The sequence below is a fragment of the Trachemys scripta genome, chromosome 6 (assembly GCF_013100865.1).
Source record: "Trachemys scripta elegans isolate TJP31775 chromosome 6, CAS_Tse_1.0, whole genome shotgun sequence".
Taxonomy (NCBI): Eukaryota; Metazoa; Chordata; order Testudines; family Emydidae; genus Trachemys; species Trachemys scripta.
This window is the reverse complement of record NC_048303.1, coordinates 77,123,726-77,143,121: the sequence shown is the minus strand read 5'-3', so window position 1 is coordinate 77,143,121 and position 19,396 is coordinate 77,123,726. Positions and strand designations below refer to the sequence as shown.

Sequence of the window (19,396 nt, the reverse complement as noted above, 5' to 3'; positions counted from 1 at the left end):
CTTCTGCTGGGTGCCAGGTGGGGAGAGAACAGAGCCAGGGAGCCACAAGGAGACAATCTGCAAGGGCTGTCTATATCCTACTGCACCAAAAGGTGCAATTAGGAAAAGGGCTTTGTATTTAGAGAGAAACACACAGAGGGATAAAAAAAGGAAAGGCATCTTAAGTGTTGAAAACAGATTGTAAAACACCCCTGAGATAGGTCTCCTGTCTTTACCTAAGATCTGAGGGAGTGTACACAGAGACCAGAAAGGTAACAGAGGTGCAGCAAGCCTTGTAACTGTGATACTCACCTATTCTCAAGGCCATGCTATGTTGTAATCACACACATTTTATATATAAAACACAACAACCCTCAAAACTTTAAACTGCAAGATACTGGCCAAACTTCTACTAAATTTGCAGATGAAAGCATAGGTACTGGAACTAAGGGTGCTGTTGCACCCCCTAGCTTAAAGTAATAACCCAAATACATGATTTCCACCTTCAGCACCCCCACTATAAAAACTGTTCCAATACTACTGGACAAAAGTGAGACATTCATTCCTGTTCTTGTGTTATTACTTTGTCTAACATAGGTCCATGTCATACCTTCATAGCAAGTGGATTTGCACAGAATGAGGAAGCGCTGTCCACCCATTCTTTCTTTCTTCTTCTGAGTGGCAAGGAGTGTTATCTCAAAGATGTCTGTCCACTGTATGTTCTTCTCCACTTCAACATTTGGATTTTCAGCAGGGAAATGAATGCTGATCCTGTCAGCATTAACTTACTTGCCTTTCCCTTCTGACTCATGGTTCCAAAGCAGAATAGTTTTAATCCTTATGAAATTTATCCTTGAGCATCTTTTCTAAAAAGATTACAGAGAATTTAATCCCATTGAAAGGAGCCTGGGTCAAACTGGATCTTAAAGTCCAGCCCGGATACGTCTACACAAAAAAAAAAAAAAAAAAAAAAAAAAAGCACCTAGAGCACTGAATCTCAGAGGCTGGGTCTACAGCTCAGACTTGCACTACAATGCTAAAAATCACTGTGTAGACATTTGGGCGTCAGCTCAGACTCAGGCTCTGAAACACTCCACAAGCTTCAGAGCCCAAGGGTACGTCTACACTTACCGGAGGGTCCGGCGGCAGGCAATCGATGTTCTGGGATTGATCCCAGAAGTGCTCGCCGTCGACGCCGGTACTCCAGCTCGGCGAAAGGAGTACGCGGCATCGACGGGGGAGCCTCCCTGCCGCGTCTGGACCCGCAGTAAGTTTGGACTAAGGTACTTGGAATTCAGCTACGTTATTAACATAGCTGAATTTGCGTACCTTAGTCCGAAGTGGGGGCTTAGTGGGGACCAGGCCCAAGTTTCAGCCAGAGACTGAACATCTGTACGGCTATTTTTAGCACCGTAGTGCAAGCCCAATTCTGTAGACCCAGGCTCAGACTCACTGCTGTTAGACATGTAGACATACTGTCAATGTCCAGGGTCATTAGCCATACATTTCTTCTAGTTAGACTGTTGTGAAGCAGAGATCTAGATGAAAACTTAGCCAATATCTACAGGTCTCATTTTAGTACTGAAAATACAAGAATTCTAAATTAATAAATGTTGGGGGTTTGAAGTAAGGTAGGGACAAGGCCGGCTCTGGCTTTTTTGCCGCCCCAAGCCAAAAAAAAAAAAAAAAAAAACACTTGTGGCGCGGCCGGAGCCAGGGTGCAGGGGGACTCCCTGCGCTGGTACCCCGGCTAGCGGGGGAAGAGAGAGAAGGGGGCAGCCAGGGCTTCAGTGGGGGCGCTGTCAGCAGCCCCAACCGCCGAGCCGCCTGCCGGGACGGCTGCACGTCGCGGTCGGCTGGGAAGGAAGGACGCGGGCTGCCCTGCAGGGCGCTCCCCTCCTCTGCACCGCCGCCCCCTACAGGGCAGCCGGAGTGGGAAAAAAAAAAAAAAAAAAGCGGCCCCGCCGCCCTAGGATTGTGCCGAATGCCGCCTCGTACAATCTGCCGCCCCAAGCACGAGCTTGCTCGGCTGGTGCCTGGAGCCGGCCCTGGGTAGGGATTTAACCCAGGAGACAGTGCCAGTGGATAATGGAATGACCTCTTTTACCTAGCAACAGTACAAGAGCTCCACTAGTCAAAATATCATTTAAATAACTCATAACATCAAGGCTGAGAAAAAAACCTGAAAATTCGTTATATAGGCTTTGCATACTCTAAGCCTTGGCCATGGGGAGAACTTACTAGGGAAGGAATATCAACTTGGTCTGTAAAAGTAATCTCAAAACCTACAGGGGAAATGGGAGGCGGTAGCTGACCTATACCATACTCCATTCTGAGATTTATCAAAGCACTTAGCCCTTTCAACAAAGAGGCTTTCAAAGGAGCCTGACAGGAAGAACACTTATTAGTTTTATGACTAACCTTTTTCATTAAAGTATCCATATTAGTACATTAATACAGATACCGCTCTCTGCTGCATTTGCTAAAATACACTTCTATTGAGGAGATGAAGAGGCTGAAAGGGGAACTTGGAACAACAAAGCTGCATAGACAATAACTGATTAGGAACTCTAGCAAAAGCTGCATTGTAGCTAAGCTCCCTTGAGTGGAGAAGGGAGAGCTGGTGACTGAGGCATTCTGGTAACAGGTGGCCTTTCACAGGTCTGCAGGTTGCTAAAGCACTGCATACAGACTAGGGCACAGGAAAGCTCTCACTGCAAGAGTTGTTGCAGATGCGTGAGAAGGCAGCAGCAAGTCAAAAGGTTGGAGCTGAGAAAAGGTTTGTTCACAAGAGTTGATGCTAGAGAAAAGACATCAAGAAAAAACAAATCTTCAAAAATTAAAAAAAAAAAAAACACACACACAGCATAACAACAGCTTCACAGGATGGAGATCATCAATGAGTCCTGCCTGTTTACATCTCAGTTCCAGGGATCCCTACTAGTACTCAAACCAAAATGATTTCAACAGCCTCAAAAGACAGGGCAGTGAGTCCTCAAGATTGGATTCTTGGGCTTCCAGATTATACCTATGAGCAAGTGAAGAGGAAAAGCTCCTAGTTTACTATGGGTCCCATTGGTGCCTATAGGCCATCTCCTGTAACTGCAAATTTCAAAGATTTTCACCCAGCTGTGGTTATTTTTAATTTAGTATTACCAGATGTGATAGATGTTAAATAGGGGTTAATTAGGAGGCCTTTCACATACAGCAATGACAACCTTGTTCCTTTAACCCACATGATACCAACACAGAATTTTTTCCTTATGCAAGCCAGATTTCTACCGGTGCTAAGATTTTTATTTTATTTTTTTTAATAATAGTACTTGCTAGTGAAACAGATGACACGGTAAACAATTTCACTCACTTGGAAAATATTAATGAATGTATCTCTACATGGAGTAACAGGTTTTTACTCATATTATTTATGTGTATGAACATGTTTCTCCTCCAGTTCTGACATGGTAAACTATTACAGGTTTTCTTCCAACTACAATCTAAAACTTTAGAACTGATTCAGTTTATAAGGTTAACTCTTTGAAGATAAGTGTTAGGATTTTCTTTATCTGACCTACAAATTAAGTAAATGGTACAGTGGTAGGAAGAGTTTAGGATGTGCCAGGGCCAAGGAATTAGACATGTATGCCCATATGCTGGTAGGAGCTATTTAATGGAAGTGTGAGTTCATATCGATACAGAGATGGGAAATGCAGTCCTAAAAAGTGTAGTCTCTCCTCAGTGTAGTTATTATTGTTGTGTCAAATTCCATACGAGGAAAGAAACTTTATCACTAAAATTAATTTTAAAAAACTAAGGCTCCATGGAGCTTGCAATGATCATAGATTATTTAAAGAATAAGAAAAGACTTGGCTGTGCCTATTTTTGTCTATGAAAATAAATCTACCACTGCCTATTTATGACACAGGAGGTGTAAAGTAAAATGAAATAAAATCAAGCAGCACTCTTCAGCAAAGTCAAGCAACTGAGGGATGGAGAGAGGGGAACTTAACTGGCTGAGAGGATAGTTGCTGAACTTGTAAACCAGGCAAGGAGTGGGGTGAGTGAGAAACAGAAGAGCATGCAGTAAAGAGGAACCAGCTTTACATGGTGACCTTCTTGGTAGGTTTGACTTCCAGTATAGTCTTGTGCCCAATTGTCCAGTGTACTGCATCCTGTGTAATCATTTGCATTTGTGTGAAGTGGATATAAGACACTACCATTTCCATCTCATACCATTCTGGCAGCTGGGAAGTGCTGGCCAGAGGACTCCCAGACCATGCCACCTTTTCCCCAGGAACATCATCTGTGCTGGCATACAGGAGGGAGGAGTGGAGTAGGAGCTGGAACAGTGGTTCTAACATAAGAATGGCCATACTAGGTCAGACCAAAGGTCCATCTAGCCCAGTATCCGGTCTTCCAACAGCAACAAATGCCAGGTGCCCCAAAGGGAATGAACAGAACAGATAATCATCAAGTGATCCAACAGAGGCTAGGGACACCATCCCTGCCCATCCTGGCTAATAGCCACTGATGGACCTATTCCTCCATGAACTTATCTAGTTCTGTTTTGAACCCTTTTATAGTCTTGGCCTTCACAACATCCTCTGGCAAGGAGTTCCACAGGCTGACTGTGCATTGTGTAAAAAAAATATTTCCTTTTGTTTGTTTTAAACCTACTGCCAATTAATTTCATTAGGTGACCCCTAGTTCCTGTGTTATGAGAAGGAGTAAATAACACTTATTTACTTTCTCCACACCAGTCATGATTTTATAGACCTGTATCATATCCCCACATAGTTCTCTTTTCCAAGCTGAAAAGTCCCACTCTCATTAATCTCTCCTCATATGGCAGCCATTCCATACCCCTAATCATTTTTGTTGCCCTTTTCTGAAGCTTTTCCAATTCAAATATAATCTACACCACTCAAACCTTCAGGAGGTTGGCTCCACTAGCTTTAGAGCCGCTTTGTACCGCTGAAGTGCAGTCAGATCACGAACCAAAATCTGGCTCTCATAGTATGTGCACATTGCATTTTAAAACCTGGGGCCGCAAGTGTCAGAGACGGATCTACAGGTGCTAAAAACATTAGTGTAGTCATTATGGCTCAGGCTGGAGCTTGGGCTCTGAAGACCAAGACTGAGTGTCTACACAGCAGTTTTTAGCACCACAGCACAAGCCTGAATCTGTAGAACCAGGCTCTCAGACTTGCTACCATGGGTTTTCAAACACAGTGTAGTCATTTCTTCAGATTTTGACTTTCCAAAGTGAAACAACAGCGTCAATTTATAGGCCAACACTCCTGTACTATTCAGAGGTTACATCAGACCCCAAAGGTTCCCTTCAATCCTTGAGGAGGCCACTTAGGGATCTGGGGCAAAATCAGTTCTTGGTCCTGCTAGTGAAGGCAGGGGGCTGGACTCTATGACCTTTAGGGTTCCTTCCAGTTCTAGGAGATAATAATATACGGAGATATCCTTATTATTATTTATTTTGAGTTACTATAGCCTTTGCTACTCATTGTAGCAAAGCTAAGTGAAAACTAAAGTGTCTGATCCAATGCCTATTGAAGTTAATGAGAGAGTCTTTCCAGTAACTTCAGTGGGCACTGGATTGGGCCCTAGAAGTAAATTGTTAATAGTGCTGAAAAATAATCTTGGCTCACATTCTTCTCCTGTTAACAGAAACTACTGTTGAAGTCAGTGCTGATTATTTTGGAAGATCACTGACAGATGACTGGATTAGAAAGGAGTTTTCATGTTAATTTGGAGGAGTTAATATTAATAAATATCTCACCATATTTTCTTAAAATCTAAGTTGCTAAACAAAATCCACAAAATGACAGGGAAATTTACTAATTGTATATATTTTTTTGGAGTCCCAAGAACAATTTAAAATAAATTCTTGCATGACAAGGAGGAGATTTTCAAGGGCACAAAAGGCTGTCAAGGCTGAATCCCCACTCTGTCAGTTTGAGTACAGAAGGTGGGGGCCCTGCAAGAATTTTAAAAATTAATACTTGCCACTCCAGGCTTGCATTAAACTCCCAAGATTACAGTTTTTCTCTGACCTTGGCTTGGTAAATGCTGCCACCCACCAAAAGAAAAAAAAAAAAAAAAAAACCCTTTGGTCTCAGGAAGGAGCATTTGGGAATTCCTCCCTGTAGGATACCCTCAAGCCCTTTCACCCTCCACCCCCATTGCCAGACACCTTATATATTCATTTACACCTGTGAAAGAGGATATAAACTACTGTTATGCTTTGATAGCATTTTACAGCTACAAAGAAGAAAGAATCCATCCCCAACTTTATTATCCAGATATCAAATAATGAACCCAGATGTACACTTTTTGTACATCTCAGTCAAAATCCCTGACTTGAACATGCATTTTTAATTTTAAATATTTGGGTCTTCCTTCTTTTGCTCTCTGTTTAAGCAAATCAGAAAGTTCTTTTTAGACATGCATAATGTAATGCCCTGATTTTAATACAACCACTGAATGCAGCTTCCAGCTAAAATGCTATATCAGCTTTTAACTACATATGTAATTCATGAGAGCTAATAGGAGTTATGTACACAATAGAGTGCAAACCTAATATTGCTAGTAGATGCTAACAAATGGTTTCCTATATTATGTCAAGTGTACTTGAATTTTTGGACATAATATTTATATATTACTTATAGCTGAGATACTGCTGAGGACTTAACTTTGCTAAGTGTTTCAGTTTCTACACAGCTGGACGTTTTGGTTAGTCACCAATGTGCTAAAGATACGGGGCTGGATTGTGGATAGTCACTACTCTGCCCCACTTGGAGCTCAGACACGATGGCTTCCAGACCTGGGAGTAGTGTGTTCACTCTGCTAGCCAATTCATGGTTCTTCCCCTTTGTGGAGGTTAGCGCAGATGGTAACACCTCCCTGTAGGGACCTTGCAGTCACAGAGATCAAGAACTCCCATTTTGCCCAACTGCTGCATAAGGACAGGAGGAGGGAGAGGCTCCCTCTTCCCTCCATGTGTATCTCTAGAAGGTGTAGACACATTGGTCTGCACTCTTAAGGCTGAAAAGTCTGAAGGGCAAACTAAATTAATAGAAACTTAAAACGATTTTCTCTTGAGCTTTTGAACTGTATTGACCCCCTATAAAACCTTCAAGAACAGAGCAGAGGGATGGCCTATGTGCATGCTTGTTCCGCAAGCCAAAATAAAGCTAATAGGGCCAAAAGTAGGTAAGTCTACAAAACTTGATAGTGTCTATTTAAGCTGATCACAAGAACCAAGACTCTGAAAATGCATGAATGCTAATGTAGGTACTCTAGACTTACCCTTTGCTAAAGTTTTAGCACGAACATTTTCTTTTCCAAATAAAATAAAACTGATTCAGTTTTCTGTCTCATTGAACATTTTCCCCCTTACATCTTTAAAAATATCAACTCCTTGGTGCCAGTTCAGTATTCCCAGCACGAATCTATTGGCAGCCAAGGATGCATCAGAAAGAGGGGTGGAGAGGACATTTTTTTTTTCTTTTAAATTACTGTTCACATTTCCCTTTTAATGTAAATATAGCTAAAACAGTTAGCATGCAAGTAAAGTTTAGCAAATAACCAAATGCTAGGATAACCATTATTTTAATTCCACTTACCACAGGTTGATTGCAAAGATAACGACAAAGTTCTCCGATATACTGGATAACAGTCACATTGTACTTTTTGCAGTCACTCCAGAACTGACTACATGAGAATTTCTTTCTTAAGACACAAGTTGCACCTTATTAAGAAAATAAAAACAGGAAACACTGGTTATGTGAACTTGACTAGAATGCTGCTACAGGTACCATACAGTCATGTAAAGGTAAGAACTTTGACTCATTTGTATTTGAATCAAATCTCATGTGTTTGTTTTACTGATGGGTCTAAAATCATAGACCTTGTCCATTACAGTGGAATGTGTCAGTATTCGGGTTTATTTTATTTTATTTTTTTTAAACTAGTACCTAATACGTGGCATTTAAGTGCAATACAAAATTAAGGAGCACAAAAGCCCAGAACAAAAGATGTTTCTTTTTCCTCTGAGGCAAAGGAATATAATTTTGTGTACATAGATTGCTTTATGGAAAAACTACATTTTGCCTTTTAGCTACGCACTGCAGTAATGCCCCTGGACGAGCACCGAAGTCCTAAATTGCTCCCAAACTCATAAGATGTTATTATCATTCTCTCCCCAAACATATAAAGACAAAAGCACAAGTATTACCAGTGACCCAACTTCATCAGTTTTAATCGTGATTCAGCATTGATCCCTTCTGTGCACTTTAACTAACAGATGGGAAAACTGAGGAATAAGGTTGAGGAAGGCATTATAATATCTACTATATAGTCACACAAATGCTAAATATTATTCATTCCAATTTCATGAAATTAGATGTAGGTTTTCTAAAATAGATGCACTACCTTTGCTGTATTTTGCACAAGGCAAGACAAAATTCAGAAATTTGGGGTAGAACATTTCTAACATGAAGATCAATAGACAACAGGAAAAGATATCCCATCACCGAGATACATGTAGAATAATTATACACAGAAAGAACAAAGGATTCCCCATACTGAATCAGATCCATAGTCCACTGAATATAATCTCCTGTCTACCTCTAAGCTACACTTCACCCTATGGCAAACCTTTGCCCTGACTGTCCACATTAATTTAATGATACCCTGTTTCAGTGAGGAGTATTAGGTGACAATTAGGGTTATACAGTGGAAGGTTCCCCCCCGTATTTAAAGCAAGTTCCGTCAGGGTATTTGGTGTGGTGATCCATGGGTTTCCTGTGTATTACGACAAACAGAGTCACAATAAAATGTATATTCTATAGTCAATGCTAAGAGACAATGCAATTTAAGTGCATAAAGTCCAACAATTTTCAATGCTGTAAATTTATTTTCAAATATTTTAAATCTTAAAAAAAAAAAAAAAAAAAAACACTTTTAATCTATACCAGTCACAGAGCTCCAGCAGTACTCATGCTGGTGTGTTTACACAGTCTGCAGACAGTTAAACATGTGCCTAACTTTACACATGAGAATAGTACCATTCTACAGAGTTATGGGTCTCCTTAACTCTAAGCCTATAGCAAGTTTAAGACTTTAAAAAGAACAGCCTGTTTTGGGAGTTGTTACCCTGTAAATGTGTGGCCTCCTCCTCTTGGATCCAAGGAAGCCCTGCAAGTGGCCCACTGCCTTACTTTCCCCTCTTGATTCCTCAAACTCAATACAGTTTTCGCAATGTATAAATAGCCTGGGGGGGTGGGGGAGGATGTTAATTTATGACCAAAAGTCCCACTACCATAAACCAGAATCCCTCAGTACAGTCCAAACAGTAGATTAGATCCAACAGTCCAACATTAAGTGTAGCTCTGACATCCCTCATCATGCTTCAGCCCAGCTCCCAGGTACAGCTCTGGCATCTCTCACCGCACCTCACCTCAACCTGGACGTTTATCTACCCTATTTTCTTCCCAGATAGGGTGCCAGCTCTTGCCTAGAGATATTAGCAGGGTTGTCTCTCCCTCATTCCCCAGCCTTCATCCCTCTCTGGCCCTCTGGCTTCAGCTGTCCAGCTCAGCATCTCCCTTTATTGCTCGCAGCCTTCAGCCTTCTCTGGTTATGGCTCTCTAGCCTGGAGAAGTATGTAGGTGACTCCAACTGCCTTCCTGCCTTAAACTTTCACCAGCCTGATCTTCTGGGTTCACTGCTTAAACCAGGAACTCACACGGTTTCATCCTTCAGGGGCATCTCCTCCCTGAAGCTCAAAGCCCAGCTCTGTTCTTCCTCTGTGAGCTCTTTATTCTCAGGACTCTAGACGCTCTCCTCTTAAATTCTGGGCTCTGAACTCTCCTTCTAAGCTTCCTCTCCGCGTTCTGAGTTCTGAATTCCCTTCTCAAACCTCTGAACTCTCATTTATAACTCCCAGGGGCCGCCCCACCTTCCTCATTACACTAAACTCAGGTACACCTGGACTGCAACAGGGGCACTGAGCCCAATTTCATTTAAGGGCCTGCTACTCTGTTACCCTAATGTCAAAAACAAACAAACAAACAAAGTGGATGAACAGAATTTTACCCAATTTTCTAAAAGAAAAATGGATATGGACCTTTCTACAGTTTCTTAACAAAACAAAAAAACAAACAAACAAACCCACTAATCAACTAAATCACAAAACTGGTAAAAATTATTTCCAGATTCATTTCTTTTTTGGCTTAGAAAGGCAGATATAAGAAGACAAGTTTAATTAACCCCACTGATAGCAATGATTCTGCACTGTGTTTTAATGCAGTTCTAAATTAATCCCCTCTTCAAATCAACAATGCTATAAAATAAAGTGAGCCTACCCAATTCAATACATCCACCAATGCCAAGGAGAGAAGCTGCACTGTGGTAAAGAGGGAGAGTTATATAAACAGTGTCATCTGCAGTAGCACCAAATGCCCATAATCCAGCAGCTCCTTTTAGAATCTGCAGATGACTGATAACTGCAGCTTTTGGTAGACCTAAAATGAAAAAAAGACATAAAACTATACATTACAGAGAGGTCAAAATTCACTTTTGTTGATTACATGAGTATCCAGTCTGTTAAGAACTTCAATAATACTAATACCTTTCTATATTCTAGAGCCAATTTTTCAGCTAGCCACTTAACTACACAGACATCTAAGAACTTGTTTGCAAGTTTAATGTGGCACTATATCTGTTGGTCCTATAGAAGTAAGAAATATGCAGCAGATCATAGGTGCATAAACTCACTGCATACTGGGTCATCTGATTCAACAACAGATGGTCCAGAATGTGAAAAAATATGAAGGAGCTCCAGGCCTGATGTATAGTCAAAATAGACAAGGTAGGTGAGGCAATATCTTTTATTGGACCAACTTCTGTTGGTGAAAGAGACAAGTTTTCGGGTTTACGCAGAGCTCTGCTTCAGGTCTGGGAAAGGTAACCAGAGTTCTTGTCTATCTACAGACCTATATTGGTATAACTACGTTTGCTCAGCGGTGTGAAAAATCCACACCCCTGAGCGATGTAGTTACACCAATCTAGCCCCCTGCGTAGACAGCACTAGGTCGGCGGGAGAACTTCTCCCGTCAACATAGCTACTGCCTCTCGGGGAAGTGGATTAACGAAGCTGAAGAGGAGAGCTCTCTTTCATTGACTAAGAGCATCTTCGTTAAAGCACTACAGTGGCACAGCTGCGTCGATGCAGCGTTTTAAGCGTAGACATGCCCAGAGTGTCACAGCTAAATACAAGGGTAGAACAGATCCAGTGTCTTTACTAAGTCCATGATTTTTGGTGTCTAGCAGAGTTATGAAATTAAGTTCCCTTTCCTTAGAGGATGAGGACTGAGAGGTCAGATATGCAGTGATCACTTTGTGAAAAGTGTTCACCCATGTTTTTAATCTTATTTTTCTGTGAGAGTTCCTTCAAGAGTGTAGATTGTCTGGGTTCACCCACATAGTTATTAAGGCAGTTAGTGCACTGGATGAGGTACACCACATTGGTGTGATAGGCATGTGTAGGACCCATGGATCTTGAAAGGTGTGTTGTGGGGGGTATTTATCATCATAACAGTGAAGACATATCTGCAGGTTTTGCATCTAGTGTTATAGTGGGGGATGGTACTGCTTTGAGTTGGTATGTCCTGGTGTATGGGGAGCATGCTTCTGATGATGAGCTTGGTGAGGCTAGGGGCTGTTTGAAGGCCAAAAGAAGGAGTTTGGGAAATATTTCTTTCAGGATATGGTTCCCATCAAGTATGAGGTGCACGTTTAATGATACCCTGTATGGGTTTCAGCATGGGATATTAGGTGACAACTAGGGTTATACAGTGGGAAGTTTGTTTCCCCTCCTGTATTAAAGCAGGTTCTGTCAGGGTATTTGGGTGGCCCATTCCATGATGTGATCTACATTTCTGGTGGAGTTTCCTTGTGTGATGAAGGGGATTTTAAGTGTGTTAAGGTTTGTACCTGGATCCTGGCCTCAGAGCACACTCTAGGATATCTGAGTGCCTGGTAGAAAACAGATTTCTTGGTGTGTTTGGGGATGGTTACTAGAGGTGTGAAGATAAGTGTGATGATCCATGTGTTTCCTATGTATAGTTGTCTATAGGGTTTCACTGCTGAAGCTGATCATGGTGTCCAGGAATTTGATGCTGGTGTGGTAGTACTCTAGAGAGAGTTTCATGGATGGATGGTTGTTGAAGTTGTAGTGGAAATTTATGAAATCACACCTGTCATGCCTTTGCTCCATTTCATTTTGTTTTTTCCACACACAGCAATTCATGTGAGGATGTGTACAGTTTCTTTAAAACTGAACCAGGGATCCTGGTAGGAGGGAGATTGGGGAAAGCTCTAGGCACAAGCACTACAGTGAGGCAGAAGCTTTAAAAACAGTATTTTCCTTATTTCTAATCCTTGTTCAGTGTTAGAAGAAATCAGCTCTTTCTGTGATTCTTTACTACATCACATGACATTGATATCATGGCATCTCTCTCCAGTAAGATTCAAGGGCTTCCCTGCCTCTGCTTCCCACCCCCAATCCCAAATGCTGGCTCCTTAGAAGATGTGGGACGCAGCAAGATATTTGTCTTCTGAAAAGGAGTTCTAGAAGAATTTGTTTCTCTTTCTTGTGCTCCTGGATAAATGCTGTTCTCACATTGGAGCACCATCAGCAGTCACTGTTTAAACTCAAAAAAGACAAGCAAGGACTGCAAAATTGATAATCTTAAATATACAAAATTAAAAACCAATTAGGAGTTTATATTAAGTAAGCTAAATAAGTTTATAAAGCTGTATTTGGGGTGAGAGCCACTCACAAGTGCATATCATTTCCAAGGATGACAAATAAATTATACACTGCAGGACAAAAGACTTTCCATACTGATCAGATCAATGGTTCATTGAGTATTTCCTCCTGTCTGGCTCTGTCCGTGGCCTCTACTTGACATTCCAGAGGAAGACAAACCTGTGCACTCAGGTCCCACCATATCGTACCTACCAATAGCTAGTTGTGCAGTGCTTTATGTAAGGGAAAGATTCCTTCCTTTAGGAATCAGCCTTCACTCTTACTTTAGCATGCATAATCACAAAATTATTTTATTGATCAAAATAATCTAGCACTTTGAAAAATCCATCCATGGTTTTTGCTTTTGATTTCCCCTGGCTCTGGATTCCATAAGATGACTAAAAGCTGCACAACATTTTATTTCCTTTTAACTTGGCCAGTAAATCTAGACTATTAATTATATCAGCAATCATGTGTTCTTGTATTATCGGAAAGCATGAAAAGGATGGATGGATTTGTTTGCCCTAGATGAATCAGATTGCATGAGACATGATTTTAAACATAATGATTCAATTCCCTCTAAACTTTTTTCCATGCTAAATAACTGCTCTTTTTGTAATCACATTATACTTAAAAGAGATAAAGTTTCAGTATGCATGGTCTACATACAATCACTTAAATTTTCTTACCTCTGTAAGTAACTAAAATATATTAGATTAATTCTATGCATTGCATCTTTCCACTTCAGCTTCATATGGAGGCCTTAAATGACATTGTAGAAACTATGTTATAGACTACCTAGTGACGTCTATAGCATGATTTAGCTAAGAGTATTCAGAATAAAAATGTCTATACACAGTAGCAAGCTCTGCTATATTTTTTCACCACTATTTGAAACATAACTGATCTCTGAATAATGTTTGCAACAGTTCTGTTTTTTTAATTACTTTAAAAATAAATAGAATTTAGTTCTAAAATAAACTAATATATGGTTCCTTGGAGGCAAATAAAATCAATAAAATAATTATGCTTGGGCAGGGGAAACAAGTTGTAAGATGCAAGTTATTTTTAAAACATCTCATGACTGAAACCACAAGTTAGTTTTCAGTTGATTAAGAAACACCAATCTGTTTATCCTAACACCACCATGCTGCTTTTTATGTCAGTGATCAGAATTTTTTTAAAAGTCTTAACTTCTTAGCCACTGGAGCAATGGTAATGAACCCAGCCATCTGTTTCTAAACTAAAAGGCTAGTAACTTAATCCTATTTTCTCTCTCTTTGGTGACCTGCATTCAAAGCAACTTAATGAAGACCCACTTCATAATAAGTGCATAGTAACTTGTTTTGAAAGGATGTTGTAAAGTTCTAGATGTACACATTAACACAGCCATAGAACTATAGAATCACAAAATATTAGTATTATGTTTGCAGTGTTGATTAGCAGGCACCAATAATAGTAGTTATTTAATAAAAGGGCATAATGCCCTGCCCCAGGATTTAAGAAATTCAGCTGGGCAGGGGAAAAGGTGCTACCTTTGCGGGATGCGGAGTCAGAGGGATCCTCTATGCCAACAGCCTTGGAAATGACCAATGCCTTTCTTGAGCTCCTGATACCTTCTCCTATAGACTGAGGTGAGACTTTTAGAGTGTCTGATACAGACAAATTAACTGATGGTTTCATATACAGTTTCAGAAAATGATGGAAACACAAGAGAGCTGTACCTGTTGTTCCTGAGGTAAAAATGTAGAGTACGGAAGACTTCAGGTTGTTTGCAGAGCGGAGATTAACTGGTACACAGTCTTCAGATGCAGCTTCCAGTTTGTCTAAAAGGGTATTAACACGTGGCAGAGTGCAGTCTTTTGTCATTACCCAAATACCAATATCTTTTTGGAGGCTAGGAAGAATTTCCTCTAATGTCCCAAGCATATCTTAAAAACAATAACAACATTGTGTTACCTATTTTATAATGTATTTACAGAAAGCTAAACTTAAAGCAAGTTTTTCAATGTTTTAGAGTTGTGTTAGCAAAATACAAGGAGACGGATTCACCTCAGTGAAAGTAAAGGAATATAACCAGGTGCTGATGCCCCGGGGGTGGGGTGGACTTCATGTAGAAAAGGACAAGCAATGGTACATACAATTCCTGTCACTCCCATGCTTTAAATTTCAGCCAGCACTCCATAAAAACTCACTAGCAATGACTACCATCTCTTGGCCATACCTAATCTTGGGTAGTTTACAGTCACGTCTCAGATGAGAAGTGCAGTTAATGTTTCTCTCCAGATTTCATCTGGCAAGATAATCTGCTTTCATGCACTGCAGTTTAGTTATGGATACTTGGCCTGGTCTACATTGCAAAGCTAGGCTGGCTTAACTATATTGCTCAAGACTGAAATATGTCACGCCCTGTGCAATGTACTTAGGTAGACCTAAGCTCTGGTATAGACATAGTGAGCTCTATGGAAGATTCTTCCATTGACCTAGCAACTGCCTCTTGGAAAGGTGGATTTACTACAGCAACAGAAGAACCCCTTCCATCGCTGAAGGAAGTGTCTACACTAGTGACACAACTGCAGTGTTTCTAGTGGTCTGCTTAACCCAAAATTATCCCCTTGCAAATGGCATGGCAGAAAACAGTAACAGATGTCACCATTCTCCAAACATACACAGACTACAAGTAAAAAATGAGCAGCTATCATGATTTATTGTCTCTTGTGTTTCACATCCCTAGAAATGTTTGCAATTTTATGTAATTGGTGCCAAAAAAGCATTGGCTTATTTACAGAAAACTATTTTTCCCGTGTTTAGGACTACTGAGCATAAAGAACACTAAGAAATTAGTCACTGATTTTATGGTCGCTCATAATTTCAAGTATAATTCTGATCTTTTATTTTTCAGTGCAGTAGTCTTAGAAATAAATTTACACTGAGTTCTTAATGTATTTGAAAAATATCAATTATATTTAAACTGCAGACAAGTCAAGAAAGAAGGGGGCTGTGGTCATAAGATTACCCTATCCTCTAATTAGGCAATCCTTTCTAAGGGGAAAAGTATCACAGTTACAGTCCAATATAAACTATCATTTAGGATTCAGGAATGACAGAAAGGCAGCAGTTCCCACTTCCTAGACTAAAACACATCTTCCTTATGTTATTCCAATTAATTAAGATCATGCCCCAGACTGAAAATATCCTTGATTTACTGCTTCCACTCTTAAAATTACTCAATTAATCTAATGTTTCTGTGTACAGGTTTGTTTATTCACCTAGTATTGAATATTAATACCATGAGTTGGTTCTACAAGAGAGACTTTTCAGTTGCACTCTGGTATTAAAAACTTGGAACAGTATCTGAACAGTTTGTAATCATTTGTTATCTTGAAAGAGATTCCAGGTTAGATAGGAGAGCACAGCAAAAAACCATAAGCAATTTCCTGAAGGAAAAAAAGGCAATTGGAAATAGCTAAATATTTTCCTAATATTAAAAGAGCCAGAAACCTTAGATTAATTCTGGATAATGTATGAACAATGTGAGCTGAAGATAAACTCTCCATTGTATCTCCAAAGAGCACTTATACAAATGTAAAAAGGTCCAAGACTATGTCCAATGTTGATGTATTGTTTAATGCACACTGAATTTCTCCACCAGATGTTTTTAAAGAGCCTGTTGCTCATTTTACACTTGTATTACCCATGTTTCCAGAATAAACAGCTCTCTTGGAAGAAACACAATACAGCATTTCTGGTGGTGCCTGGTACATGTACATAAGCAGATGGTAAAGCAAACCATAGGTTGTGAACTTAAGCTTTCTCTATTTGTTTATTTTTTTCTTAGTAACGTACTATTAAACTTTAGGGTTTGTTTTGCAGTGAGTTATTATTAGCGCTAATCTTTAACTATAATAGAGTAAATAGCAGTCCTATATGTTATTTACATAATGTTTGTCTATTCAGAATGTATTAACTACTTAGCTTTCCTGGGAAAATTCATGTGTTAATGGAGATGGAGCTCTCCCCACGCCCTTTTCTCTATTTTTCCCCTCTCCTGCTTCCCTATGAACAATTGAGCAGGTTTGTGACATGATGTGACCAACCTTAATACATAAATAATTGTTAATTGTGACCTTAGAATAATAGACAAAATACCTTTTGGCTTTAAACTGCCTCCTGCATTGCTAGTCATACAAAAGGTTTTCTCTATTTTTCCGAACAAAGAAATAATGCAAGTATTTATTGGCAGGCAGATATGAACCCACAGTAATAACTGATAGAAATCAGATTATGAGATCAACTTGTACTGAACAAAATCTTACTTGGTACATTCAAAAAGTTTTATGAAATATTGCTGACAAAATATTTGAAGGGCACTGATGTATATACTAAATAAGCTGTGACAACCCAGGTAGCCACCAATGATCCTTTTAACAATAAAAGGCCAGTCCCAAACTCCCCATTTTTAGATTCATTCCCTCCATATACTTAGTTCCCTGTCAAAAAGGCTCTCTCTGTTCCTGCTAAATTGTGTTCAGCAAAAGCCAGAGGTGCTGGAGATACGGCAGCACCTCCTGGTTTGAAATTATTTCCATTATATACGGGGTTTACAGTTTGGTTCAATGGCTTTCAGCACCCCCACTATAAAAATTGTTCTAGAACCTATGGTAAAAGCTTGCAGGTGTCATCAGATGTAGCTAAGAATCTATGTTGCCTGCCATTGCTCCCTTGAAATGCCATTGAAGACCGTGCAAAAGATTCTAGAATGTGTTTAGGAACTACAAATATTTAATGTCTATTACTGATCAAACGCTGGGATGTATCTGAAGGAAGCACTGACCCAGGTAGGGGACCCAGTGAGTTTCCAGGAAAGGGAGAAGCAAGCAAGCAAAATGGGGAGCCAAATCCCATCTTGGAACAGTCCATAAGAGTCCACCCTGCATGTCTAACTCTGTGCTGCTCTGGATGTCTCATAATACTTATTTTTATAATTTAGTTTAAATAATCAAGTTAAATGTCAATTATTATCAAATATCTATTTTATCAAGAAAACAATTTCCCTTTCAAAACCTGATTAAGGATCCTGATGCTTGTATGTCACAGTAGCTGTTCTGAATTCACAAGCACCTGAAAATATCTCACTCACTCCCCTCCTCCAGGACATTCACAGAATAGGATCTAAATTCATTCCTAGTTTATCTTGACTTCTGCCAGTGTAAACCAGGGTTCAGGAGCCATAGCGACAGGACTTCCACAAGGGCACACAGCCGTGGCAGAAAGCAACAGCAATTTCCTCTCTGCCAGGAGGCTCCTAGGCAGTCAGTGAAGCTGGGGGAAAAAAGTGGGAAACACTGGCCAAAGAGGGGCCATAATCAGAACAGCTAGGGGATATAATTCTGCATATCCCCCTAAGCAGCCTGTGTTGTCAAGGGCCACTGACAAAGCAACCCTCTCTCAGTGGAAAGCCCCAAGCAATGCCAGAGCTGGAAATACTGTTCAGCTGCCATTACAGGTGCCAGAAAGTTCAATGAGCACTTTCCTGTGCTAGTTGGGGTGACTCTGGTACTATGCCTATGCTGTTAACACTTACTGCTTCTATACAACTTCCTGCAGTAAGGGATACAATTTGCAGTTACAATTTGTCAAAAATGCTCATAGCCTAGGTAAGACTGCATGATTTGGCTCTTTTAAAGATTAGATTTCACTGCCCTTACTCATCTTAGGTAGTATCTTACCCATATTGAAACGATAGGGACTAACTGACTAGTAAAGGTGGTGGGATCTGGTTGTAAGTGAGCAGAAGTTTCACAGACATGAATCTCCTCCTTCCACTCTAACACTAAAGAGCCTCAATCCATCAGGATTAACTGTTTTAAACTATTACATTGAGATATTATATACATTTCGAATAAGACAGGTAGTGAAAGAGAAAAAAATGTAAACTCAATAGGTCATTATTAGAGATGGTCGGGAATTTTTCAACCAAACTTTTTTTTTTTTTTGCCAGAAACTACTAACTGATTGAAACTGACCCATTTTCTTCCACCTCCCAGGTGAGAGTCTTCCACCAGGCTATGCAGTCAGTCTCTCCTCCCCCCAGTCTGGCTCTCTTAGTTATTTATACAAAGTGGAACAGCCCCAACAGGAGAGATTGAAAAAGCCCTCACCTTAGAATAGTCAAGAAGTGGTTACAGCCCTCACTTGGGATGTGGGAGATCAAGCTCCTACTTGGCCTCATTTGCAGGGTCTCCCTCATCACAGGTAAGCGTCTTAATCACTAAGCTTTTGGCTATTCTGGGGTCTCACTCTTAAAACTTTGAAAAGATTTAGTTTCATCACGATGAGGAACAGGAAATTTTTTGAATGGGATAGGAAAACCATCTCCCACCCACTGTAGTCATTATGTGTTTTCAGAGTAACAGCCGTGTTAGTCTGTATCCGCAAAAAGAAGAACAGGAGTACTTGTGGCACCTTAGAGACTAACAAATTTATTAGAGCATAAGCTTTCGTGGACTACAGCCCACATCCGAAGAAGTGGGCTGTAGTCCACGAAAGCTTATGCTCTAATAAATTTGTTAGTCTCTAAGGTGCCACAAG

The 19,396-nt window shown here is 40.2% G+C and overlaps 1 protein-coding gene across 1 annotated transcript in view; it reads right to left on the bottom strand.

Moving 5' to 3' along the window:
• The window catches only part of SLC27A6 (solute carrier family 27 member 6), a 65,674-nt gene that overhangs the window by 43,681 nt on the left and 2,597 nt on the right, over positions 1 to 19,396 (bottom strand). The window contains exons 3-5 of the mRNA XM_034774592.1: positions 14,530 to 14,736; positions 10,359 to 10,517; positions 7,617 to 7,741 (exon numbers count right to left, since the gene is read on the bottom strand). Of these exons, the coding sequence (XP_034630483.1) occupies positions 7,617 to 7,741; positions 10,359 to 10,517; positions 14,530 to 14,736 (491 nt within the window). The remainder of the gene's footprint in view (positions 1 to 7,616; positions 7,742 to 10,358; positions 10,518 to 14,529; positions 14,737 to 19,396) is intronic.